A 26,223-nucleotide genomic window follows, 5' to 3' on the forward strand; every position below is an offset into this window, starting at 1 on the left:
TCGAGGAGTGATGGCGGAGAAACAGAAACACGATGGACGGGTGAAGATCGGCCATTATATCCTGGGAGACACTCTGGGGGTTGGCACTTTTGGAAAAGTGAAGAGTTAAGTGTGTGTCCTCAGATCCGAGGCAGATCCCGGTATTTAAAATCGCGTTGCTTTTTCCGAGCCTCATTTATCGATAAACAAATGTCAGCATTGGCCAGGACACGGCCAGTTCCCCCTCCCTCTGGTCAGCGTTGGCCAGGACACGGCCACTCTTCCTCCCTCTGGTCAGCGTTGGCCAGGACACGGCCACTCTCCCTCCCTCTGGTCAGCGTTGGCTCGGACACGGTCACTTCCCCCTCCCTCTGGTCAGCATTGGCCAGGACACGGCCACTCCCCCTCCCTCTGGTCAGCGTTGGCCAGGACACGGCCACTCCCCCTTCCTCTGGTCAGCGTTGGCCCGGACACGGCCACTTCCCCCTCCCTCTGGTCAGCGTTGGCCAGGACACGGCCACTTCCCCCTCCCTCTGGTCAGGGTTGGCCTGGACACGGCCACTTCCCCCTCCCTCTGGTCAGCGTTGGCTCGGACACGGTCACTTCCCTACCATCTTGTCAGTGTTGGCTCTGACACAGTCACTCCCTCTCCCTCTGGCCAGTGTTGGCTCAGACATGGTTACTCTCTGTCCTTCTGGTCAGTGTTGGATCGGACGTGGTCACTCCCTCTCCCTCTGGTCAGTGTTGGCTCGGGCAAGGTCACTCTCTCCCTCTGGTCAGCATTGGCTCAGACACAGTTGTCCTCGCTCCCTCTGGTCAGTGTTAGCATGGAATCTTTCACGCTCTGGTCAGTGACTCAGACACACTCATTCTCTCTCTCCCTCTGCTCACTGTTGGCTCAGACATGCTCACTCTCTGCAGAGTGTTAGGTCAGACACGGTCACTCACTCTCCCTCTGGTCAGTGTTGGATCGTACACAATCACTCTCTGGTCAGTATTGTGTTGGACACGATCACTTTCTCTCAGGTCAGTGTTGGCTGTGACATGGTCACTCTCTCCCTCTGGTCAGTGTTTGCTCGGACATGGTCATTCCCTATGGTCAGATTTGGCTCAGACACGGTCACTCCCCCTCCCTCTGGTCAGTGTTGGCTCGGATACGATCACTCTCACACCCTCTGGCTAGTGTTGGCTTAGACCAGATCACTCACTCTCCCTCTGGTCGGTGTTGGCTTGGACACAGTTATTCTCTCTCCCTGTTCATTGTTGGCTCGGACACAGTCACTCACTCTACCTCTGGTCAGTGTTAGCTTGGAATCTTTCACGCTTTGGTCAGTGACTCAGACACACTCGTTCTCTCTCTCTCTCTCTGGGCACTGTTGAATCGGACACGGTCACTCACTCTCCCTCTGATCAGTGTTGGCACAGATACAGCCTCTCTGAGCCATGGTTCAGTTTTCTGTTTATTCGCGGTTTGGACCATTGACTTCATCCTTCTGCCCAGTGGAATTGACAAACGTTCGTTTTCCACCAACTGCATGGGAAGGGGCAGAATTTGGTCAGCTGCACGTTCCCATTGTCAGCGGACACCGACATGGGCGTGGACCTGCACTCCCACTCCCAACCCCCACCCCTACTCTCACTCTCACCTCACTCCCACCCGCCAGCCCTCTTGCCTCCACCACCATTCCCTCTCCACCCATCACTCCCACCTCACCCATGCCATCTGCCCATTCATCACAGCTGCTTCGCTCATCCCGCCTGCACCCCTCGCTTGCGCCAGCCTCCTTCACTCACGCCCTCTCTTCTCCCCCTGCCCCCCCCAAAGACCCTCCTCCCTGTCCTTCCTCCTCTTCCCTGCAAGCTCTTCCATTCCTTCTCTGTGCAGGATGACCAGCATCCATGTTGTATTGTACAAAAGTGTAATCTATGACCTTAGAGCACTTGGTGTATTGATTTTCAGAATTGATATGTATAAAGTTTGCAAGCATCTTAGCAGCTATTGCCTGTTCTAAACTTCTTAATGAAATGCAGGTCATTTAACTTGACAATGGATAAAAGTTGTTTTTCATGTGTTAGGTTCGTTTTAGGCAATGGAGCATTTCATAGAGCCATTTTGCTTTCATTTCAGTATGGCTACTTTTCTTTTCCGTTTGTTATATCAGCCGTCCTTCCTTGGATAAAATGGAGTGATACTGAAGTTAATTGCTGATATCTTTCTTTCTTCAGTGGGAGAGCATCAGCTAACAGGACATAAGGTTGCAGTTAAAATCCTGAACAGGCAGAAGATTCGCAATTTAGATGTGGTTGGAAAAATCAAACGGGAAATTCAAAATTTGAAACTCTTCCGCCACCCTCACATTATCAAACTGTGAGTGATATTGATTTTGTTTGCTTGTAACAAGTGAGGTCAGAGACTATCTGGAATACTGTATTCAGTTTTGCGTACTGCATCTCAAGACAACATACTTTTTAAGGAGACATAATGCAGATTCACTAAGGTTTAAAGAGCTAAGTTATGAATCCAGGATATGTAAATTTGGTGCATGAGTTTAAAATTTATGGTACGATCCAGTTGAAGTATTTAAAACTTCCTTTGCTGGGGATACCTAGGACAAGGAAGAACAATCTTAAAATTAGAAATAGGCGATTTATGACTGAAACCAGGAAGCACTTTTTCACCAAAGGGTAATTGAAATTCAGAACTCTCCTTCAAGTGACTGTGGATGTTGGATCAGTTGATATTTTCAAAACTGAGGTTGATAGATTTTTGTTAGATAAGGATATCAAAGTGATGTGGATAAAGACAGGTAATGGACCTGATTGAATGATGGAACAGGACTGTGGGCCTTCTCCTGTTCCTAGACCCTCTCCAAGTTAGTACCTTCCATTTAAACATTGCTAATTACTCTGTATATTAGGCCTTCTGGAACAGTGCATTCCATCTCAGTATTCTTTGAAGATGATTTTTCTGTATTTGCTTTTAACTGTTCAATCTAATTTTAATACATTGTTGTTTCCTGAATTTGCCTTTTTGAAGGAGGTTACTCCCTATCTTCCTTGTCAATTCTTTTCATAATCATAATTTAAATCAGATCACCTTTTAAATTCCTTATGTTCAAGGAGTATAATTACAGTTTAGCTCAAATTCAGTATCCCAATGTTCATGCTGGTAAACTATTGCTGGACTTTCTCCAAGGGTAGTATATCCTTCTTAAGTGAAGTGCCCAAAACTGACCCTAGTACTTCCAATGAAATCTGACCAATGCGGTGCATAATTATAATGCAACCTACTTACTTTTATATTCTGATTTTTTTTTAATGATGAAACCCAGTGTCCCATTAGTCTATTCAATTTCTTTCTTGTATCTAAGCTAGCTTTTAATGACTTGATATCTATCTCTAAATTATCGTTTATGTACTTTGCCTTGTACTACTTCATTTAGGTTACAGTCCAAAGTGTGCTATACATGATATCTACATGAGCTAAGTAATAGAGCAGAGTTTTATGGCCCCCCTCTAGTGGGTTTGCAGGCGGGGTGGCATAAAATTCCTCCATTGGCCTTGCAGCTGCCTGCCTACCTACCCACCCATCCCTGACCTGCCAACAATTTTATGGGAGGCAGGTGAGGGCAGGTGGATCGCCTCTCACTCCAGTTGAGGCTGGCGGGAGGAGTGCAGGAATGGAGTGGGGTGGTCTGACAGGTTACCTTGCTTGAGCCTAGGGCGGGAAACAGGAGGGCCTCCATCACCGGCCCCCTTTCCAGATTGGTTGCCCCCTCACCTCCCCTCCCAAGCTCTCCTCCTCTGGGTGCTCCGTCCTCATCAGGCTTTGCCATCCTGAACTCCAGTCCCCTCTCCTTGCCCCTTTTTCCCCAAGTCAACCCCTCCTGTCCTTGCTGTGGGACCCTGAAAGCCGCCTGTCTGAGGTTGGACTTCCTCCTTGATGTTAAATCGCTGTGGGGCTGATATAATTGTGGGGATGTGTTCCCCACCAACTTTTTTGATGGCGGGGCAGGAAACCTCGCCACCCAAAAAATCCTGCCTATAAAAACAAATGAAGTGGTATTTCCAAACAAATATTAATTATATATGAAATATTACTTTACTTTATTAAATCCCAAATCCAAGTGTAGCAAAGGCAAAATAATTAAAAAGTACATCAACAGAAAAATAAATTGGAAATCACATGAGAAATGCCTTCGCAAGGTTAGAGAGAGAATGACTAGTGGGCTCTGTACAAGACTCTACAGAAGCCAGTCAGGAAAGAGATTGGGGTGCCCAGAGAAAATTGAAAAGGGATGTAGCAGTAGGTTCAAAATATAACTCAAAAATACTTGTTGCACCATAAACAAGATAGTCAAGGAGGACCAAAGTGGAGCTAGACATGAGAATAAAAAAGTGATGCTGACCATCATTGGAGGGACTTGCACAACATGTCAAGTAACATCAAATAATATAGAAATATGTGTTCCAATACTTTGAAGCAGAGGTTTAAATAAGTTGAATGGGCTGGAAACCAACAAATCTCTTGAGACAGATGAATTATATCCCAGGATAGTTAAACTTCAGAGCAAACTTGTGAAGCACAAACAGCTACCTCGACGCATTCAGTTAACACAAGGAAGGCCAAGAGACTGAAAGCGGGCAAATGCTTTACCAATTTTCAAGCATGACAGACCATACCTTCCAAGGACAGCACCATTAGCTTGACCTCAAATATTGAAAAACAACTTGATTGAGCGAAAGATTAGTGGCTTGAGATTTAAAGGAAAAAAATTTCAGTGCTACTGTTGAGATTTATTTCAGACTTATTGCAAAACATAGAAGTAAACATTTTAAGAAACTTACATTAAATTACAGTATGTCAGCTAAAAGAAATCTAGTAAAGATCAGTTTGTACCTTAGCCTGTGCATAAGATAATCTTGTGAACAACTTATTTTCAAGTAGGTATGTTTCGTGTTGCTTATCCTTAATGGTTAAGTAGAAAAAATGGAAATATTGTCGCCTTGCTTTATTTCAGGTTCTCTTCAATCTAATTTTCTTGCAGAAGGAAAAGTGTAGAACTGCATCATGCTATAGGTATCTACAGTAACACTTTGTTAGCTTGTCTTGTTAAATTTAAATAAAGGATTATTAGGGGTTTTGTTCACATATTGCAGCACTGTCCCTATATGACGTTTCATTGCTAAGTGTTAAGACATCCTCACAAAAGGGTTAAACCAGTACTAATTCATAGAATCTTACAGCACAGAAAGAGGCCATTTGACCCAGGGTGCTTGTGCCAGCAGTTTGAAAGAGCTATCCAATTAGTTCCAGTCCCGTATTCTTTCCCTGTGACCCTGCAAATGTTTATGTTACATGTATGTTATGTTGTATGTTATGTTGTATTACAGAGTATTTAAAGCACAGAAACAGGCCATTTGGCCCAACAGGCCTCTGCTGGTGTTTATGCTTCACAAGAACCCCCTCCCATTTCACCCTATCAGCATATCCTATTTCTTCTTAGCTTTTCCTGTGCTAAACGCTTTAACTACTCCATGTGATAGCAAATATATATTCACTTCCATTTGGCTAGTTACTACTTAATCTGCTCTCACTGTCCTTGATCATAATGCTTCACTGTGTAATAAAAAAATCTAATTTTCCCCACTTATCTGGATCTGTCCTCTCATTATGGGTTTGCCTGCTGGAAACAATTTCTCCTTATTTATTTTTTCAAAATTCCTCATAATTTTAATAGCTTGTTAAATTTTTCCTGAACCTCCTCTGCTCTAGAGAATAACCCCAGTTTCTGTAATGCTGTAATTACTGCGTTATTCCTTACTAGGTACCAGGTGATCAGCACTCCAACTGACTTCTTCATGGTGATGGAATATGTGCCAGGTGGTGAGCTTTTTGACTACATCTGTAAACATGGAAGGGTAAGATGCATGCAGCTATTTGACCCAATGGGGGATTGACCTTCAATTGACTAAGGAAAAGCTTTTTTTCATTGCTTTTTGTAATGTTATTTTGAATGCTAATTATTTTGATTTAACTTTGCACCCATAATTCTAGAAGTCAATTGCTGAATATACCTGTACACTTCCACATCCTGCATTTAATTTCCATGATGTAGTGTTTTAACTGGTGCCGTCCATGCCTCAGCTGGCTACAAACCTACCCGTGGCCAATGCCACTGATGCTCAGTTCTTGAATATTCAGCAAGAGGGACAGTTCTATAAGCGACCCTAGTCCTACTGGTCTTTCAGGCCTCTCCTACTCTTCTTCATTAAGAGAAACAATGCTTTAGTTCATCAGCGGACCAGGCCAAAAACCATAAGTGACATTAGACATGCTTACATGTTAGTCAAGGCTGGTGCACCTGAGGTGGTATTCAGAGTAACCTTTTTAAAGCGTATTCATGTGGGCACCACTGGCAAGGCCAGCACTTATTTCCCTTGAGAAGTTGGTGGTGATCTTCTTGAACTGCTGAAGTCAGTATGGAGTTCCTGTTGTAGCGGTTTGTAACAACAAAATTGCTTGTTGGGCCATCTCAGAGGGAAGAGTCAACCACATTGCTGCAGGCCTGGTGTCTTGTAAGACAAACTGGGTAAGGACAGCAGACAATATTGGATGACAAAACAAAAACAGAATTACCTGGAAAAACTCAGCAGGTCTGGCAGCATCGGCGGAGAAGAAAAGAGTTGACGTTTCGAGTCCTCATGACCCTTCGACAGAACTATATTGAATGACAATCCAGTTGTTTCACGGCTACCTTTACTGAGACTAGCTTTTTGGTCTAGATTTATCTAATCAGTTGAATTTAAATTCCACAGTTGCCATGGTAGGATTTGAAGTCATGTCACTAGATCACAAGACTTTGGCTTATTAGTCCAGTAATTTAACCACCATGCTATAAATCCCATTGAGATGTTCCTGTGTTCTGATTATTTATTACTGTTATAGATTTAGGGCCTTCTACAGTGATATTGCAACATGCCCTTTGTTCTGTTCTTACCGTAGGTGGAGGAAGCAGAAGCTTGCCGTCTCTTTCAGCAGATTATTTCAGCTGTTGATTATTGTCACAGACACATGGTGGTTCATCGTGATTTGAAGCCAGAGAATGTTCTCCTTGATGCACAAATGAATGCCAAGATAGCTGACTTTGGTATGTGACTCCTGGCGTATGTGAGGAATGTGTCAGGCTGGAGCTAAGTGCCCCAGAGAAGCAGAATTACTAGAACCGTTTGCACCTCAGTCTGCCAGAAATACAATACAGGACTCAATTTGTTCACACTAGAGTTAAAATCATAGTGGAGTAATATTTTAATTTTCATAAAATGGAATAAATAGAGTTCAATCAATTGCAGATTTAAATATTGTGTTCCAGAGCTAGTATTCTATAGGATGAGTGCAGAGGGTATGGAATATTTTAGATCATTTAAGTTACTGCTGTTATATTGCTATAATATTCTTCATATTCTTCAGAAGAAAAACATGTAACAACCTATATCATGGTAACCACAACTGAATCCTGTCTAATTGTTCATGAACCGTTTTAGTTTGGGAGATGGGGGTTGTGAATAGAGGGTCATGCAATTAGGATTTCTGAAACTGTCATGTAACGGTGAGAGATTTTGTTTTGACAGAGAATGGGTGGAGATCTCTGCCAGTGCTATTTTTAAACCAGCTATTAAGAGTGGCGGCTTGGCTTACTTTTATTTGGTTTTTCTTATTGTTGCCTGTCTGGAATTCAGCGGAGTTGAGTTTGGGATTAATTGTAATTGTGGATTAGGATAGTCCTGAATATACTAGGGTGGAATACATTGGGCAAATATGTTGTAAACCTTTTTTGACAATTTTTATTTGCTTAATGATATACTATATTCAGGTATGTTAACACCCAGTTAAAATCAATTTAATTAGATGGATAAAGTTAATGTTATTAAAGAATGATTTTTCAGCTGCGAATAATCTAGGTGAGAGGAGATCTAGAGAGAGTGGGAGGAAATTGAAAAGGGATGATGGCTGCATTGTAAAGTATGGAGAGGGAAAAAAGGTTATCGCTACACGAGAAAATGTTTTCTGAAATTGTGTTTAGGCAGCTAAGAATGGAAAAAATGTTCTACTTTGACATGTAAATAAATGTATTAGTTGGCAAAAGTTGTTGAGAGTCCAGGTAAAGGAGAAAGAAAATGATTTTTGGGCATACAAGCCACATTTTTCATTACTGGCAGGTTTTACATTTAAGATACGTTGGAAGCAGAAAAAGAAGAAATGAAAAAGTGATCAATCGAGGTGAACATATGGGGTGAAAAACACTATTTGCATTTTCAGTTGCTACTGACATTTCAAACAGTTCATTATGATGAATTTATTGTGACCGTACAAAGTAAACCTAAATGACCCAGCTAAATCATGGACCACACTCTCTAATGTAACCTCTTGTCATTGTAGGTCTGTCTAACATGATGGCTGATGGGGAGTTTTTACGCACTAGCTGTGGCTCACCAAATTATGCTGCTCCAGAGGTTATCTCAGGCAGGTAAGATCTTGTTCGTATTCCCGTGTTCAATCTAAGTATTTCCTTCAGCTTTAGTGGTCTCTTGAGATTTGGTTGACTTTTGTGTCTAAAAACAATTCCCACTGTGTTGCTATTGCCTTCTTGTATATGTTTACCTCTGCATACTAAATGACTAAAGATTATTTTTCTGTATAACCTTTTTAACACTGTTTTATGTCCTTGCTCCATTCTTGAAACATGCTGTATGAATATACTTTTTGGATGGAGGAAATGCTGCAGAATTCAACATCTTGTGTCTGTATATTTCTAGATTAGGTGTGGCATCGCTAGATGCAGAGCAAACCTCTGCCAGCTCTGGTCCAAGAATCCTCAATCTCACATTAGAAGAAATTATAATATTTCCACTGTCAACATTCTAATTGGCTGGTATAATGAGATTCCTCATTTATTTTCAGTTTATGCTATGATCTTGTGCCCAACAGATTCAGGACCTAGATTTCTCTCCTGAATTCATATAAGTTTTTCAAAGCTGGTACCATTTATTCCACTATTAGGGGATATTTTATTACTATTATTTGCATGCACGTTCAAAATTCTGGCCAGCAGTTCTAAAATCATTTCAAATGAGTACCTACTGCTATATCTAAATGGGTAGAAATGTTATTGACATGATGCAGATTATTTTAGGGGCTTTTTGAATGGCTTATTTTTACAATGGACTGCAGTCAGAATTTCCTCCCTAATTGTGTATTCTCATGCTCATAGGTGCCAAGTAAGCATAGTCCAACAGCTCAGATGAATAGAGTGAAAAGTAGAACTGCAGTGTTGTGAGAGGTGAACCAGGGGACAGTCTCAGAATGAAGGGCAGACTATTTAAGACTGAGAAGAAGAGAAATCTCTTCACTCAGAGTGGTGAATCTTTGGCATTCTCTGGCCCAGAGGGCTGCAGAAGCTCAAACATTAAGCATGTTCAAGACAGAAATTGATAGATTTTTGAATACTAAAGACATCAAGGGTTATAGGGATAGCCTGGGAAAGTTGTGTTGAGTAGATGATCAGCCATGACCTAATTGAATGATGGAGCAGGCTCGATGGATCGAATGGCCTACTCCTGCTCCTTTGTTCCTCCATGGAAAAGGACAGAGGAGAAGAGGATCACTCCTTTGCAGAGTGTGAGAATTAATCAGCAATTCTGGGAAGCTGATGGTGACAGCCCTGATAATTTTTGATTACTTCCTATTTTCACTTTGTTTCGATTACATCCTTTTCTTGGAGCCTGAGTGTTTTGTAGTTAACTCAGCTGATAATTTTTATTGCTTTACCTAGCTTTAGGTAAGCTGAAATTTTTTTGAGAGAATTGGTAGTATTAAAATTGTTCAGGAGACACCATTGGTATATGTACAATTTGATCTCTTTATTTGAAAGATTTGATAGCACAGAACTTGTGTTGCTGAAAAAAAGACGTTTTCTGTCGTCTTAAACTCAGCAGGACAATTCGCAAGGAAATATTGACGTCAGGGGAAACAACATTTATACTGTATGCAAAGAGAGTGCTGATTAATTGGCAAGTTATTTATTTGAAATTGCTGATTCTATGGCAAGTTAATAAATAGTAAAAAAAATACGAGCACTAAGTCTGCAGAATAAAATTTGAACGTTTTTAAAGCAATACTTGAGTGCTAACCCATCGCCAGTCCCCCAAAGTTGGATTTTTAATTCACTGTCAATTGGAACCCCAATTAAAACAATAAAACAAAGTACCATTAAAGATTCAATATAATCTATAGATAGATATAGATTAGAAAATATATGAATATAATCTGTATGTCTGTATTGTCTCTATAAAATTTATGGAATATGGAATAATGAAGTAATTTCAGTATTTATTTTCTTTATTTTGTTGTGCTTATAACTGCTATCAAATATCAAGTACTGCAAATGTAATTGATTGAGAAAGACAATTATCCAGAAATCTTTCTGACACTAACATTACTGTCTCTCCATAGTTTAATTCATTGTTTCAGCCACTAAATGGCAACTGCTATTTTAGAAAAATAGAATTGAAACCAAAATCATGGTGTTCTTAGGTTAAATTGCAAGGTTTGGCAACTTGTGGGGAGGAGATGGCACACAGTATATCACATTATAGTCATTAAAGCAGTCATTCTTGGAATCAGATTAGCCAGTTCTCTAACAATGCTTTTTCAGACCTAAGAATGAATTGAATTTTACTTTGCACAGAAGAGGAACTAAGAGTTAATTTTTATATCTTTATTAAGGACATGGTATTTTGAGTTGGAAGTATCTCATTCTTTCCTCCCTCTGCCTCCCCTCCATCTTACTCATTAATGCCAGAAATTCAGTGCAAATGTCAAGACTGAGTAAGGATGGCTGGGTTTCCTTTCTTAAAAGGACGTTAGAGAACTAGTTGGGTTTTTAAGACAATCTGACGGCTTCATGGCTCAAGTTCTCAAATTACCATCGTAGGGCATAACCTCTGGGGTTATTTTCCTTGGAGCAGAGGAGATTGAGGGGGACATGATTGATGTGTATAAAATTATGAGGTGCATAGATAATGTAGACAGGAAGGAGCTTTTCCCCTTTGTGGAGGGATCAATAACCAGGGGGCATAGATTTAAGGTAAGGGGCAGGAGGTTTAGAGGGGATATGAGGGATTTTTTCACCCAGAGGGTGGTGGGAATCTGGAACTCACTGCCTGAAAGGGTGGTAGAGGCTGAAGCCATCATAACATTTAAGAAGTATTTGTATGTGCAGTTGCGATGTACTGGCATACAAGGCTGTGGGCCTAGTGCTGGAAAATGGGATTAGACTAGTTAGGTACCTGTTTGACTGGTGCAGACTCAATGGGCCAAAGGGCCTTTTTCTGTGCTGTCGACCTCTATGACCTTGAATTCTCTGGATTATTTGTCCAGGCCTCTGATTACTAGTTCAGTAGCATAACTCCTACATTATCATACCCTTATTCTTCTTTCATTTAAATTGCTTCAAAGTTGTGAAGAGACCCGAGCAGACATCAGCTCTATTTACAGCTGTATTTTGCTCCACTTGTATGCACCTTATTTAAATGTCCTATGTGATGAATTTTGTTGAGATGTACGAAGAAATAGATTTCCACTGCAGGTCTTAAAAAATGCAAAGCAAAGCTAGAGTAGCATTGTTATATGACTAGCAAATCAGATTCTAAGTGACTTCAGCCAGGAACCTTTAGGCTAATTACTTTAGGTTTTATATATTCTAAGTAGGCCTTTCCAGTTTTTAAGTGTCGAAATGTGACTGGCACACAGCATTACAGTTAACCAGCTTTTGTCTTGATTATCAGAATTCAGGATTATCATCTAGTAGAGTACCTGTAATTTAAGCAAAAGAGACTAGTCTTACCAAAATAGCTATTAACATTGTCTTCAACACCTCGGAACACAGTTTGTTTCAATAATAGTTTTTTTTGACAGCCAACATTTTCTCCCATTCATTTCTAGGAAATCTTCTTGTGTTACGTATAAAAGTAAAGGTAATTTTCATTAATTTATATAGTTGTGCAGTTCATGCCTTCCATTTCCACTTTTTGTCAATGCTAATCTGTTTAATTGCTTGACATCTCATTTTCAGCATCTTCCAGAGTCTGGCTAATGCAATGCAATACTGTAAACACTTCAACTGGAGCGAACTGGTTATTGTACTTTCTCTCTATTGTTTTGTTGTTTTTCCCATTCTTTTGTTCTCTAAGCAATCCTAAACTGATCAAATTTTGTGGAAAAATATAAAGCTGCATCTTTGGCAATAAAGTAGCTTTTGTATTGCCTCCTATTTTATATATATATGCATATATATATACATACACCCTTCAGTGTACGGGCTTGGTAGTTGGTACACAAAATATTACAGAATTATGCCATATTTATATTTTCTTTGGTTATCAGGTTGTACGCAGGCCCAGAGGTAGATTTCTGGAGTTGTGGAGTGATTCTTTATGCCTTGCTGTGTGGGACTCTGCCTTTTGATGATGAGCATGTGCCAACACTGTTCAAAAAGATCCGTGGTGGCGTATTTTATATTCCTGAGTATCTGAACCGCTCAGTTGCTAATCTTCTCATGCATATGCTGCAGGTTGACCCACTGAAAAGAGCAACTATTAAAGACATCAGGTATGATCTGTAATGTGTACTTGTTTATGCTATTTCTTTTAACTTTTTCATTACTTTTTATGAAGGTATGAATCCCTGTTTTTTGTCTGATATCACAACACCTGAGGCAACAAGATCAAGATGGGTAGATATAATCCATTCCCATGCCTCCAGCTAAGTTTCTCTTTACCCAAGCAATAATGGGTGCCTACTGATAGTTTCACCTCTAATGAGATTTTTGGGACACTATTATAACAATTAAAAAAACATGATACCTTTCCCCAATGCAGACGCATCATTGAGAGCTCAATCATAATTTGTTTAAAATTCAACCCAGGGTCAATCTGACGTTATCTTCCAGTTGAAAGGAAATGAAGCACCATGGGCAGTTTTGAGATGAATAAATAAGCAAATGGCACTTCTGGCATCAACTTTTCATTGGGATTTATGATGGAAAATATATACCCAGGTTTTGAGAGAAGAGTGAAGGAGAAGGTTGCTGTTTGTAGGCAATCGTGTGCAGCACCTTAGCCCACTGAAGAGGAATGGTTTGGGGGAAGAGGAACACCGGGGATCTTGGGTGCATGAGAGTGGGATGGGGGAAAAGAACAAGGGAAGAGGGAGAAGAAAAGGGCAGGGCGGCAGGTGAAAGGGGAGAGGGGTATAGGAAATAGAGATGATGAGGAAAGGGAATATAGATTGAAGGGGAGGAGGAGAATCTTGATACAGTCAATACAGCACATAAGCCTATTATTCTTCTCATTCCACACCAACACAACCTTTAATTGCCCATTAGAAGAATGTGGTTTACAGAAGAAATAACTATAGGTATACTAAGTTTGGGAAGATTGGTATTGTTTTGGGCTGGAATTTTGATCCTATTTTAATTTAGCACAGTGAACTCTAAAATTGCATTATCATTTCATCGACAGGGAACACGAGTGGTTTAAACAGGATTTGCCAACTTATCTGTTCCCAGAGGATCCTGCTTATGATTCCAATGTCATAGATGAAGATGCAGTGAAAGAAGTATGTGAAAAGTTTGAATCTACCGAGTCCGAAGTTATGAACAGTCTATACAGTGGTGATCCACAGGATCAGCTTGCTGTAGCTTACCACCTCATTATTGACAATCGTAGAATTATGAATCAAGCCAGTGAGTTTTACCTGGCATCCAGCCCCCCAACAGGTTCGTTTATGGATGATAATGGGTTGCATATTCCACCCGGTGTCAAAGCGCATCCTGAGCGCATGCCTCCTCTGATGGCAGACAGCCCAAAGGCACGCTGTCCACTTGATGCACTCAACACTACCAAACCCAAACCAATGGCATTGAAAAAAGCAAAATGGCATCTGGGCATTCGCAGTCAAAGTAAACCATATGATATTATGGCAGAAGTCTACAGAGCCATGCGACAGCTGGATTATGAATGGAAGGTAAGAAATAACATGAAGAACAGATTTTAAAAGCAAAGGTCATTATTTTTGAGGTATTTTTATGATGTCCTCTAATCTCCTGGTACCACTTTTATTTTGTCTGTTTCTAAGCCTCAACCAACACCACTCTGACACCAGCTGTCTGAAAATGTGTGACTGGCATAGGTGACTCATCTGTCTAATTTTAATCCCCCCAGCCCCTATATTGTAGAGAAGGTCCAGATAAATGCTGCACTTTTAGAGTAGAATGACTAAAATGGGGAGCTTGTGCAGTTGAGGATTATAATACACAAGCTAACACTTCACTATGTTATAGTGATTTGGGATATATTGTGATATGCCATCTCATCTCGTCTTTAGAACACAGAGACATATAATATGCCGAAACATGACTCTTGCATTTCTGTACCTTTTCTAATCCTAATTTTAGCATGCTGAAAGATATGAGAAATAATGTCGTTGAGATTTCCTTGGAGTTGCTCCTGTTCTGCCACTGTAACTTCATGAAATGTGGTGGAAACCCCATTTTAGACAGGATTTTCACTGCATTTCTGATTATGGCACTTTTGTGGCTGAGACTTAATGTCCCAAAACTTCTCCTTGCTTTGGGAGCTCACAAGCATTTATTAATGCATCTTAAAAATTCATTCTTGGGATAAAGGCATTACAGACAGGGCTAGTATTGCCAATCCTTAGTTGCCCTGTGAAAATGTCAGTGGGCCTTTTTCTGGAACAGTTGAAACAACAGAGTGACTTTGTAGGTCACTTTAAGGGGCATTTAAAAATTAACCATGTTGGTGTGAGACTGGAGTCTCATAGGCTAGACTGTGTAAGGAAAGCCAATTTTTTTCCCGAAAGGACAGTAACGAAACAGTTGGGTTTCTACGATCATATGAGAGCTTCATGTTCTCTTTTACTGATAGCAGCTTTTTTTGTCCATATCCTTTTTCTTGAGTTGATTTCAGTTCTTCAGATTGCCATGATAAGATTTGAACCCACATTATCTGAATTATTTGTCAAGTACCATAACCAGTCTCCAATTACCCATCTGGGTCAATGAACTGCAAGTCCTTTTGGTAATTGCTGTTAGTTACTGAATTATTTTATGTCTCTGAGAATACGCTTCCATCTTCAAAAGTGGAAAAGCAGCATAAGCTTATAAATGAAATAAGCGTATTATCTATCAGAAATTGTTTTATTTCTAACTCGAATAAACAAAATAAATTGATCTCAATTTTAAGAACTAAGTGAATTAATTATAAATGGTTTTTACATCTACAGGCCAGGACTTTCCTCAGAGCTTCTCCTGCCATAACTTTGTTTGAAGTGCAGTTCAGATCTCATTTATAAATAGTATTTTCACTGCATCTCCATTGAATTTACAGCAGTGGATTGGGAACAATTCTGAGGAAACCTCTAGCTGCACTATTTCTCATACCTTAAACTGTTTCTTCATCTCCAACTATTTCCTATTTTTCTGAGATTTTTAGATGCACCATTCATCATGTTACCTGTCTACTAAGCGCTATCCTGAACAGAACATTTTGAAACAATGCTAATTTGATAGCTCTTTTACTAAATTGATCTTGAAATATTTGTAAAATATTTGAAAAATGTACAGTACAGTTTGAGTAGAATTATTGTTTACATTCTGAAGTAGGTCTCTTTTAGTTTCATAGTTATAGATTTCTGTTCAATCTTTGTTAGCTAATCTTAACGAGTGGCAGTAGATGTTATGAAATATGTAATTTTGGAATGTTCAATTATGATGAAACCCTTATTTTGGGCATTAGAAGTTTCTGTAAGAGGGAAGGAAAAAGAAAGAAATGTGGGAACTTAGTGGTGGCCGGATTGTGTAGCCCATTGACTAGCTTGCACAGAGTGAGGAGTTTATATGGGCTTTTTCCATTATAAATGTGAACATATGAACTTAAAATAGATATTTTTTGGACCAAGCTGTGACAGCAGGAAGCCAAGTGACATGGATGAAAATGGTTTTGGGTGGAAGGTTTTTCACATAGGTACGTACTTTCACTTTTCTTTCTATTTCCATCTTATGATGATGGGTAGTGTCCTAGGCCCAGCCATCTTCAGCTGCTTCATCAATGACCTTCCTTCCATCATCAGGTCAGAAGTGGGGACGTTCACTGATGATTGCACAATGTTCAACACCATTTGCAACTCCTCAGGTACTGAAGCAGTCCATGTCCAAATGCAGCAAGACCTGGACAATATCCAGGCTTGGGCTGGCAAGTGACAACACTTGAATCACACAAGTGTCAGGCAATAACCATCTACAACAAGAGAGAACCTAACCATGACCATCACTGAATCCCCCACTATCAACATCCTGGGGTTACCATTGACCAGAAACTGAACTGGACTAGCCATATAAATACTGTGGCTACAAGAACAGGTCAGAGGCTAGGAATCCTGCAGCAAGTAATTCATCTCCTGACTCTCCAAGCCTGTCTGCCATCTGCAAGGCACAAATCAGCAGTGATGGAATACTGCCCCCTTGCTTGGATGAGTGCAACTCCAACAACACTGAAGATGGTTGACACCATCCAGGACAAAGCAACTCGCTTAATTAGCACCCCATCCACAAACATTCACTTTCTCCACCACCAATGCACAGTGGCACTAGTTGTACGATCAACAAGATGCATGGCAGGAACTCACCAAGGCTCCTTAGACAGCACCTTTCAAACCCATGACTGCTACCATCTGGAAGGATAAGGGCAGTAGATGCATGGGAACACCACCATCAGGAAGTTCTCTTCCACGTCACACACCATCCTGACTTGGAAATATATTCACTGTTCCTTCACTGTCGCTGGGTCAAAAACCTGGAGCTCCCTCCCTAACAACACTGTGGGTCTACCTACGTCATATGGACTGCAGTGGTTCACCACCACTTCTCATGGGAAATTAGGAATGGGCAATAAATGCTGGCCCAGCAAGCGACACTCACATCCCATGAATGAATAACCTAAAAGATAGTTTTAAAAAAAAACAAGATTTTTGGGAAAATTTATCTTATTAGTAAAGATACCTTGAGAGATCAGAAATAAAAACAGGAAATGGTGGAAATATGCAGCAGGTCAGGCAACATCGGTGGAGAGAGAAACAGAGTTAATGTTTCAGTTCAATAACCTTTCTTTTGAACTGGGAAAAGTTAGAAACATAATAGGTTTTGCGCATGGGGTGGGTGAGAAAAGGACAAAAGGAAGGCCTGTGATAGGATGAAAGACAACTGGTAAAATTTAAATTTAATTAGTAAACATGGAATTAGAAGCTAGTCTAATGATGACCATTAAACCATTGTCAATGAGATAAAACCCCATCTGGTTCACTAATCTCTTCAGGGAAGGAAATTCGCCCTCCTTACCTGGTCTGGCCTACATGTGATTACTTGCAGTAATGCCCTCTGAGATGACCCAGCAAGGCAGTCAGTTATATCAAAACCGCTATGAAGTCTCAAAGGAATGAAACTGGATGGATCACCCAGGCGGACCACCAGAAGTGACAGTGGCACACCCAGACCTGTCGACCCTGCGAAGTGCCCCTTACTAAATTCTGTGGGCTTTTGCCAAAATTGAGAAATTTATCCTACAGACTAGTCAAGTAACAGCTGATTCTCAGAATCATACCTTCCAGACAATGTCCAAACACCATCATCACCATCCCTGGGTATGTCCTGTCCCACTGGCAGGACAGATCCACTGGAGGTGGAGACACAGTGGTATACAGCCAGGAGGGATTTGCCCTAGGAGTCCTCAACATCAGCTCTGGACCACATGAAGTCTCTTGGCATGAGGTCAAACGTGGACAAGGAAACCTACTTACCACCTACTGTCCGCCCCTCTTAGCTGATGAATTAGTACTTCTGCATATTGAGTACCACTTGGAGGAAGCACTGAGAGTGGCAAGGACATTTTTTAATATCCATCACCAAGAGTGGCTCAGTGGCACCACTACTGACCAAGTTGGCCGAGTCCTAATGGACTTAACTGCTGCACTGGGTCTGCGGCAGGTGGTGTGGGAACCAAGAATGAAAAACATATTTGACCGCATCCTCACCAATCTATCTGTCGCAGATACATCTGTCCATGACAAGATTGGTAGGGGTGACCACTGCACATCATTGTGGAGAAGTAGTCCTGTCTTCACATTGAGGATACCCTCTTTCGTGTTGTGTGGCACTACCACTGTGCTAAAATGGATAGATTTTGAACAGATCTAGCAACTCAAAACTGGGCATCCATGAAGTGCTGTGGGTCATCAGCAACAGCAGAATTGTAAACAGCCACAATCATGGCCCGGCATAATCCTGCATTCTACCATTATCATTAAGCCAAGGGGTTCAATGAAGTGTGAAGGAGGGAATGCCAGAAGTAACACCAGACTTAACCTAAAAATGAGGTGTCAACCTGCTGAAGCTACAACATAGGACTATTTGCATGCCAAACATCAGAAGCAGCATGTGGTAGACAGAGCTACACAATCCCACAGTCAACGGATTAGATCCAAGCTCTGCAGTCCTGCCACATTCAGTTGTGACTGGTGGTGGACGATTAAACAACACACTGGAGGAGGAGGCACCACAAATATCCCATCTTACTGACAGAGAGCCCAGCAAGTCAGTGCAAAAGATAAGGCTGAAGCATCTTCAGTTGGAAGTGCCAAGTGGATGACCCATCTCGGCTTCCTCCGGAAGTACCCAGCATCACAGATGCCAGGCTTCAGCCAATTCGATTCACTCCACATGATATTACGAAATAGGTGAAGGCATTGGCTACTGCAAAGGCTATGGGCCCTGACAACATTCCAGCAATAGTACTGAAGTCTTGTGCTGCAGAACTTGCCGAGCCCCTAGCCAAGTTGTTCCAGTACACTACCACACTGGCACCCACCTGGCAATGTGGAAAATTGCCCAGATATGTCCTATTCACAAAAAACAGGATGAATCCAACCTGGCCAATTACTGCCCCATCAGTCTACTCTCGATCATCAGTAAAGTGATGGAAGGGATCATCAACAGTGCTATCAAGCTGCAAGTACTCAGCAATAACCTGCTCACTGACACTCAGTTTGGGTTCCTCCAGGTCCATTCACCTGATCTCATTACAGCTTTGGTCCAAACATGAGCAAACGAGCTGAAGTCAAGTGGTGAGGTGAAAGTGACTGTCCTTGTCATCAAGGCAGCATTTGATCGAATATGACACCTCAGGAGCCCTAGCAAAACTGAAGTCAATGGGAATCGGGGGGAAAACTCTTGGCTGGTTGGAATCATACCTAGCACAAAGGAAGATGGTTGTGATTGTTGGAGGTCAATCATCTCTGTACCGGGATATCACTGCAGGAGTTCCTCAAGGTAGTGTTTAAGTCCCAAGCATCCTCAGCTGTTTCATCAATAACTTTTCATCGATCATAAGGTCAGAAATGGGGATGTCCACAGATGATTGTGCAACGTTCAGCACCATTCTCTGAACATGAAAGCAGTCCATGTCCATATGCAGCAAAACCTGGACAACATTCAGGCTTGGGCTGATAAATGGCAAGTAATATTTGTGCCACACAAGTGCCGGGCAATGACCATCTCCAACAAGAGAGAATCTAACTATCTCCCGTTAACATTCAATGGCATTGCTATTGCTGAATCCCCCCACTATCAACATCCAGGAGGGTTACCGTTGACCCGAAACTGAACTGGACCAGCCATATAAGTGCTGTGGCTACAACAGCAAGTCAGAGGCTGGGAATTCTGTGGAGGGCAACTCACCTCCTGACTCCACAAAGCCTGTCCACAAGATGCAAGTCAGAAGTGTAATGGAATATTCTCTGCACCCCTGGATTAGTGCAGCCCCAGCAACATTCAAGAAGCTTGACACGTTCCAGCATAAAGCAGCCTGTGTGATTGGCACCACATCTACCACCTTAAGTGTTCACTCCCTCCACCACTGATGTCCACAAGATCCACAGTAGTAACTCACCAAGGCACCTTCGACAGCACCTTCCAAACCTGTGACCTCTACTGTCTAGAAGGATAAGGGCAGTAGATACACGGAGACACCACCAACTGCAAGTTCCCCTCCAAGCCACACAACATCCTGACTTGGAACGATATCACCATTCCTTCATCTGGGTCAAAATCCTGGAACTCCCTCCCAAACAGCACTGTGGGGATACCTATACCACATGGACTGCAGCAATTCAAGAAGGCAGCTCATCACCGCCTTCTCGAGGGCAATTAGGGATGGGCAATAAATGCTGCCCTAGCTAGAGAAGCCCATACCCATGAACAAATAAAAAAAGTTAGTCTTATAGAGCCAAACTGAATGGTGATGGTGCAAGAAAAGAAACAAACAAAAGATGTTGGATCAGGTATGCTGCTGTCTGAAAGTATAAATAAAAGAAAAACTGAAACATGCAAAGGAAACAAAATGGGGGAACAGAGTTTATGGTCTGAAATTGTTGAACTCAGTGTTGAGTCTGGAAGGTTGTAAATGTCTAATTGAAATGTCTAATTACGTTAAGCTTCGTTGGAACAGTGCAGGAGGCCAAGGACAGAAATGTCGGCGTGAGAGCAAATTGGAGAATTAAAATGGTAGATTACCAGAAGCTTGGGGTCATGCTTGCGGACTGAACGAAGGTATTCCACAACGCATTCACCTAATCTGTGTTTGGTCTCCCCAATTTAGAGGAGACCACGTTGTGAGCAGCTATAATTCACTATAACTCTCTACTTAGTGTGGTCTCTTCTAAATTGGGGAGACCAAATGCAGGCTGGGTGGCTGCTTTGCAAAATTCCTTCATTCAATCCGCAAGTGTGCCCCTGAGCTTTCAGTCAACTGACAGTGGAATGACAATGGTTTTGGAATATTAACTTTAATCAGAATTAATGTCCTGAACTCTACCACTATATGGTAAATTTGTAATAAATTACTTTTTCAAGGTGGTGAATCCCTACCATCTGCGTGTGCGTAGAAAGAATCCAGTGACTGGGAATAATGTGAAGATGAGCTTACAGCTGTATCAAGTTGACAATCGTAGCTATCTGCTAGATTTCATGAGCATTGATGGTAAGGATGACACTTGCTTTGTTTGTCTTATTGTGTATTATTTGCAACTAAAATAAGGTGAATATTATACTATTGTCCAGTAGTCAGCTTTTTATATTTTTCATCTCAATAATTCCACAAGGCTTTCCTGGTGAAAAATGATTTTGCTATCACTGGCTTGTGTGGACTCACTCTTAACCATTGAGGAAGGTAATTACATCAAATTGTGCATATGCCAAAAGTGCGGGAAATATATACAGGCCCATCAGAATTTGTTGTGAGATAAGATAGGTTAATATTTTGGATGTAAACCAGTCATCAGAATGAGAAACTGGAAGACAGATGAACCTTCAATAAGGACGGAGCAAAACATAGGGAAAGAAACAGAAGCAAACAAGTAAAATTTGAGAATAGAGAAGACTTTCCCTGCCCATTAGAAGATTGAATGAACTGGGTAGATAGCGATCAGATCTTTTAGGAAGGCTAGAGGTGAGGACCAGAGGATAATCTACAAGAATCACCTCAGTGAGGCAATGAAAATACATTAAAAGAGGGATAAAAGTGCTAAGTAAGAAACAGCAGTAGAGTCATGCATATATAAAAAAAGAAATTGAGAAAACTGAAAAGAAAACAACTACAACTAAAGTGCAGTAAATCTTGAAATAAAAGCAAAACTGCTGAAAACACGCATTGATGTGTTGGTACAAGTGCATATTGAGAGTTACAGTACAGATTTTACAGGTGAGAATTGAGGCCCAGAATTTCCTGAAATGGCATAACTGGCACATTACATTGAAATTCAAGCTTACCCTTCTGTTGGCAAGTTGCACCGAAATTCCAGAGAATTTCATTAGTATATGGCGGAAAATAAAACAAGTGGAAATCAATCTAAACAATCAGGACCGAGCTTTTGCCATGTTCCTTTTTTATAAGGCCTTATTTATGTATGAGGATCAAAGTTTCATGCCACAGCCTGTGTGCATATTTAAGTTGATGCAATCAAGGAAGTCTTTTAATTATAATGCAAATTTTAACAGATGCCAAAAGATACATTGAAAAATGTAGAAAATACATTTTAGGTTCCAGCAAGTAGAATTTAAAGAATCACCATAAACCACCAGAACATGGCTTTGGATCATAAATTTTAGGAGTAAATTTACAGCCTGTTCAGAACTAACATAAATTCAAGACATTTATATGAGTTGTACTTTTGGATAGGTGCAGAGCTATGTTAATGAGTGGCAGAGAATTTTGGTGGTAGTTCTGCAGTATGCAAATAAAAGAACAAGGAAATTTGTACATAGTGTAAAAATGAATGATTCATTTGCATCTAACTTTGTGGCATTATGCCATAGTTATGCTGTTGTTTAGGCTCAAGTTTTCAGGAAATTCCCAGGCACCCCTCCAAGATTTGCATTGCTGTAATCTTCGAAGTATTCCCCTCACATTCTGAAATAAAAACAGAAAATGTTGGAAAGAACCAGCAAGTTAGTCAGCACCTGTACAATAAATAAGTTAATGATTCAGTGGAATTCTTCATCTGAATCGACATGGTTAGGCTGCTCACGTTTGCATTATTAACCAATCTTTCTTTTATATGTTATATGGTTTGTGAATGTCTTGCATATTTAGTTTTACTCCTGTATGTGTTTTTTTTGCTTTGTGTTTGTTTTTTTGCTCTCAATCTTTCTTACTGTTCTTTGGTGATTAGATGATATTATGGAGCAAAAATCAGGCTCTTCCACTCCCAAGCGTTCAGGATCAGCTGCTCTGCTGTACAGGCCAAGACTGAGTACCGATGCCACAGCTACTGACAGCCAGCCTTTGACTCTCGTTGGATCACTCCCCAGCTCTCTGACTGGATGTTTGAGCTCTATGACTCCACGAAATGGGAGCCACACAATGGATTTCTTTGAGATGTGCGCTTGCCTTATTACTACACTGGCTCGTTGACAGAATAAAAGCAACCTCCTGTTAATTCACAGAGCGTCAGCTCTTTAACCCATAACAATTTTGCAAGAAAATGCCCTTTCCAGTTTGTGTGTCTTGTACTTTAGCACTGGTTATAGACCATTCCAGTTTGCAGCTGGTGCTTTTGTTACTTTGGTATACTGGAGGCTGAAGGGTAACATTTGTGCATTGCTGTTTAGAAACTCTGCAGTAATATTGTGGAGCTTTATTATTGCATCTCGGTTTGACAGCCAAATTCATGGTATTATACGGGTTTACAAATACAACTGGAATGGTGTAGAAAAGCAAACATTTTTCTTTTAAAGCAGTGATGTATAACAAAATGTTAGGTAGTGGAAAAATTAAAGGACAGGTTAAGCATGTTTAAAAGACTCAGCGTGTGGTCAGGATTGTTCATGTGATGTGTTAGTGGAGTGGACGATTGTGGCAGTTCATTCTTCAGCCACATTGTGAGTAGATTGCGAGGCTTATTTCTATTCAGGTTAGTTGTAGCTAGAAAGCTGTAACATTAAAATTCTAGCATATAATAAAATGAGGTAAATTAGATTGAAATTAAATTTAAATGGCTAATTTGAAATCCTCAAATTACATTGTATACAATTGTTAAGGTTTGTTTTACTGCAGTTTTGTTTTATTGATGATGGGAATTAAGTTTACTTGTGTGGAACTGCAAGCATAACCATGGTTCTGTGCACAAACAAGATTAGCCTGGAGAATGGTCTTTGAAACGCTCCTTTAGAAATATATCCCAGCTCACATGAATATTTTTCTGCAGTGTATCTTTCACTTGACTTAGTAAAGTCAACAGCATGTACAACTAGATTGGTGGAGCTTGGACTGAATAAGGAGTTTTATTTAAATATATTTTATTTAAATGTACTTTACCTTTTATGGTACAAACTGAGAGATGAGATATTAAACACTATCACATAAATATTAAGTAGTTTATCGATAGCATTTAACAAAGATTCCCAAGTCCTTTAATAATAATTATGATTAACGTTACCATCCATTTTGTAAAAATGTTTTATTTACTAGTGGATCTCTGTTTCTCACTAAGTCAGATGTGCTTTTTTATAAGGTCTGCCAGCTCGAAAATTGATGTTTAAAAAGCAAGTAAATTTAAGGTTAGATTATAATTTTCTTCTTCAAAATGGGAGAGTACTTTGAATTAATACTTCACTGAAACTTTCCTTCCCTTCCAGAGGATTTTTATTTTCGAGTGGCTGGCCTGCTGTACATTTCCTCTATTTTCAGTTTTTATTTCAGCCTCGCAACATTCACTGTTTCTTTGTATCCCTGACCATTATTGTATTTCTGCTAAGCATTTAATTCTCTTTGAGGCTTAATGAGTCCAGCTAATTGGTAGTATCGGTGCTCAAGATTTTAATTGATTGAAAAGAAAAGGATGCTGATTATAATTCTCTGCAACTATTTGATTTTTAAAAAGAGTCCTGATGGTGAGGTTACCTCTTTAATCTAGTGAACGTAAGTGATACATATGTATGTGATATTGTATATGTTACAAGAATTTGCAATAATTCTGAACATAAATATCCATGCACTTTCTAGCATGCTCCCCATTAAATTGGTACTTAGGCCAGGACTCCAGATGCACCATTCCCAGGCTCCATCATTACTTTTATTTATTTTGCTGGGGGGAGGTGGGTGTGGAATCTTTTTCTGTAACGGATGTGATTGCACTGGAGGGGGTGCAGAGGAGATTCACCAGGATGTTGCCTGGCATGAAACATTTAAGTTATGAAGAGAGGTTGAATAGACTTGGGTTGTTTTCGTTGGAGCAGAGAAGACTGAGGAGCAACCTGATCGAGGTGTACAAGATTATGAGGGGCATGGACAGGGTGGATAGGGAGCAGCTGTTCCCCCCAGTTGAAGGGTCAGTCACAAGGAGCCATAAGTTCAATGTGAGGGGCAGGTTTAGGGTGAATGTAAGGAAAAACGTTTTTACTCAGGGTGGTGGAGGCAGGTTGTCTCACATCCTTTAAAAAGTACCTGGATGAGCACTTGGCACGTCATAACATTCAAGGCTATGGGCCAAGTGCTAGTAAATGGGATTAGGTAGGTAGGTCAGATGTTTCTCATGTGTCGGTGCAGACTCAATGAGCCTCTTCTGCACTGTGATTCTGTGAATGGAACATCAGCCATTGGCTGCCCATATCAGGTGCCATGGCTAGATGAATGAACTCCCAAGCAAGAGGTTTTCTTGGCCCTGGCCCGGGTCCTATCAGCATCCTGAGCTCATCAGTGGTCCCTGTCTTGGTTGCTTGAGGATTGTGATGAGCTTCAAGCAAAAGGTTCCCCCTGATCACACCACCCCCCACCCCAGCCTCTTCTGCCCCACAAAACCTCCCAGAAATTGGGGCTCTTTGCTCTTCAAGGTTTCTAGAAATGAGCTGATCACTGTTGTAAACTTTCTTCCTTTCACTATCCCTCACCAGCAATGATGAGGAGCCAAGCTGTTCTTATAGGGAAAAGGTGGCTGACTGTTTATGCAAAAACAAAAACCTTGCCCTTATCTAGAAACTCTGATTTTCTAATCTTGCCAATTATTCGCAAATCATAGTCCCATAAATTTTTTAGGGCCTTTAGCTTTAACCTATTAGGTTTTAAATGACCTATTACAGATCTGCTTCACAATTTAAAAGTATCTGTACACCTCATTTGCTTTCTGCAAAATAAATATGCTTATAATTTTTATAATATATCAATATTATAAAAAAAAAGTTCACTGAAGCTTAAATAAATCTTTTTAATTAAGAACTTGAAGTAGACAATGGCCTACAGCCCTGTGCAATTGAAATGTTGCTTCACAGAGCGGAGGTCTGAGTATTTGTAGTTTTATTCTCCTTTGAGGTTTCGTCAGCTTTTATTGTTTTACTTCCTTTCACATGCATTTTCCCATTTCCAAGTTCCAAGTTGTGACGTAGGTTGTAGAAAACTCAAGTGTAATTAGTGAATTATTCAATTTTTGTTTTGAGAAAATGTTCATACTTCACACTAGATTCAGAAATGCTTACTATGAAATCATTTGAGAAAATGTCAGGCATCTGCATGCACATAGTTCCATTATGGGTGAGCAAAGTAAAGATATATGGATGGAAG

General features: G+C 40.6%; 2 protein-coding genes across 7 annotated transcripts in view; one reads left to right on the forward strand and one right to left on the reverse strand.

The window, feature by feature from the left end:
* On the forward strand, positions 1 to 24,854 carry prkaa2 (protein kinase, AMP-activated, alpha 2 catalytic subunit). Of its 4 annotated transcripts, XM_041207656.1 has the most exons (10): positions 2 to 140; positions 2,206 to 2,347; positions 5,001 to 5,059; positions 5,808 to 5,901; positions 6,986 to 7,130; positions 8,420 to 8,507; positions 12,425 to 12,649; positions 13,561 to 14,065; positions 21,024 to 21,150; positions 22,841 to 24,854. In XM_041207656.1, exons 4-10 carry the CDS (start codon positions 5,842 to 5,844, stop codon positions 23,080 to 23,082), a joined length of 1,392 nt encoding a protein of 463 aa, XP_041063590.1. In that variant the 5' UTR covers positions 2 to 140; positions 2,206 to 2,347; positions 5,001 to 5,059; positions 5,808 to 5,841; the 3' UTR covers positions 23,083 to 24,854. The 4 variants fall into 4 exon arrangements, with proteins under 4 accessions (XP_041063588.1, XP_041063591.1, XP_041063590.1 ...); XM_041207654.1 differs by lacking the exon at positions 5,001 to 5,059 and having other exon boundaries at positions 1 to 104; XM_041207655.1 differs by lacking the exon at positions 5,001 to 5,059.
* LOC121288856 (FYN-binding protein 1) overlaps positions 22,110 to 26,223 on the reverse strand; it is a 110,359-nt gene continuing 106,245 nt past the window's right edge. For all 3 annotated transcript variants that reach the window (XM_041207653.1, XM_041207652.1, XM_041207651.1), the window contains one exon: positions 22,110 to 22,578. Coding sequence is in view for 1 of the 3 variants with exons in the window: in XM_041207652.1 (XP_041063586.1) it covers positions 22,572 to 22,578 (7 nt within the window). In the remaining 2 variants the exon portion in view is untranslated. The remainder of the gene's footprint in view (positions 22,579 to 26,223) is intronic.

The sequence above is a fragment of the Carcharodon carcharias genome, chromosome 16 (genome assembly GCF_017639515.1).
Source record: "Carcharodon carcharias isolate sCarCar2 chromosome 16, sCarCar2.pri, whole genome shotgun sequence".
Taxonomy (NCBI): domain Eukaryota; kingdom Metazoa; phylum Chordata; class Chondrichthyes; order Lamniformes; family Lamnidae; genus Carcharodon; species Carcharodon carcharias.

Excerpts from the sequence above, each read along its gene's own strand:
- prkaa2 (XM_041207654.1), top strand. The coding sequence starts at position 11 with ATGGCGGAGAAACAGAAACACGATGGACGGGTGAAGATCGGCCATTAT. Across the intron at positions 7,131-8,419 it reads TGCCAAGATAGCTGACTTTG|GTCTGTCTAACATGATGGCT; the intron begins GTATGTGACTCC and ends TTGTCATTGTAG. Across the intron at positions 14,066-21,023 it reads AGCTGGATTATGAATGGAAG|GTGGTGAATCCCTACCATCT; the intron begins GTAAGAAATAAC and ends TACTTTTTCAAG.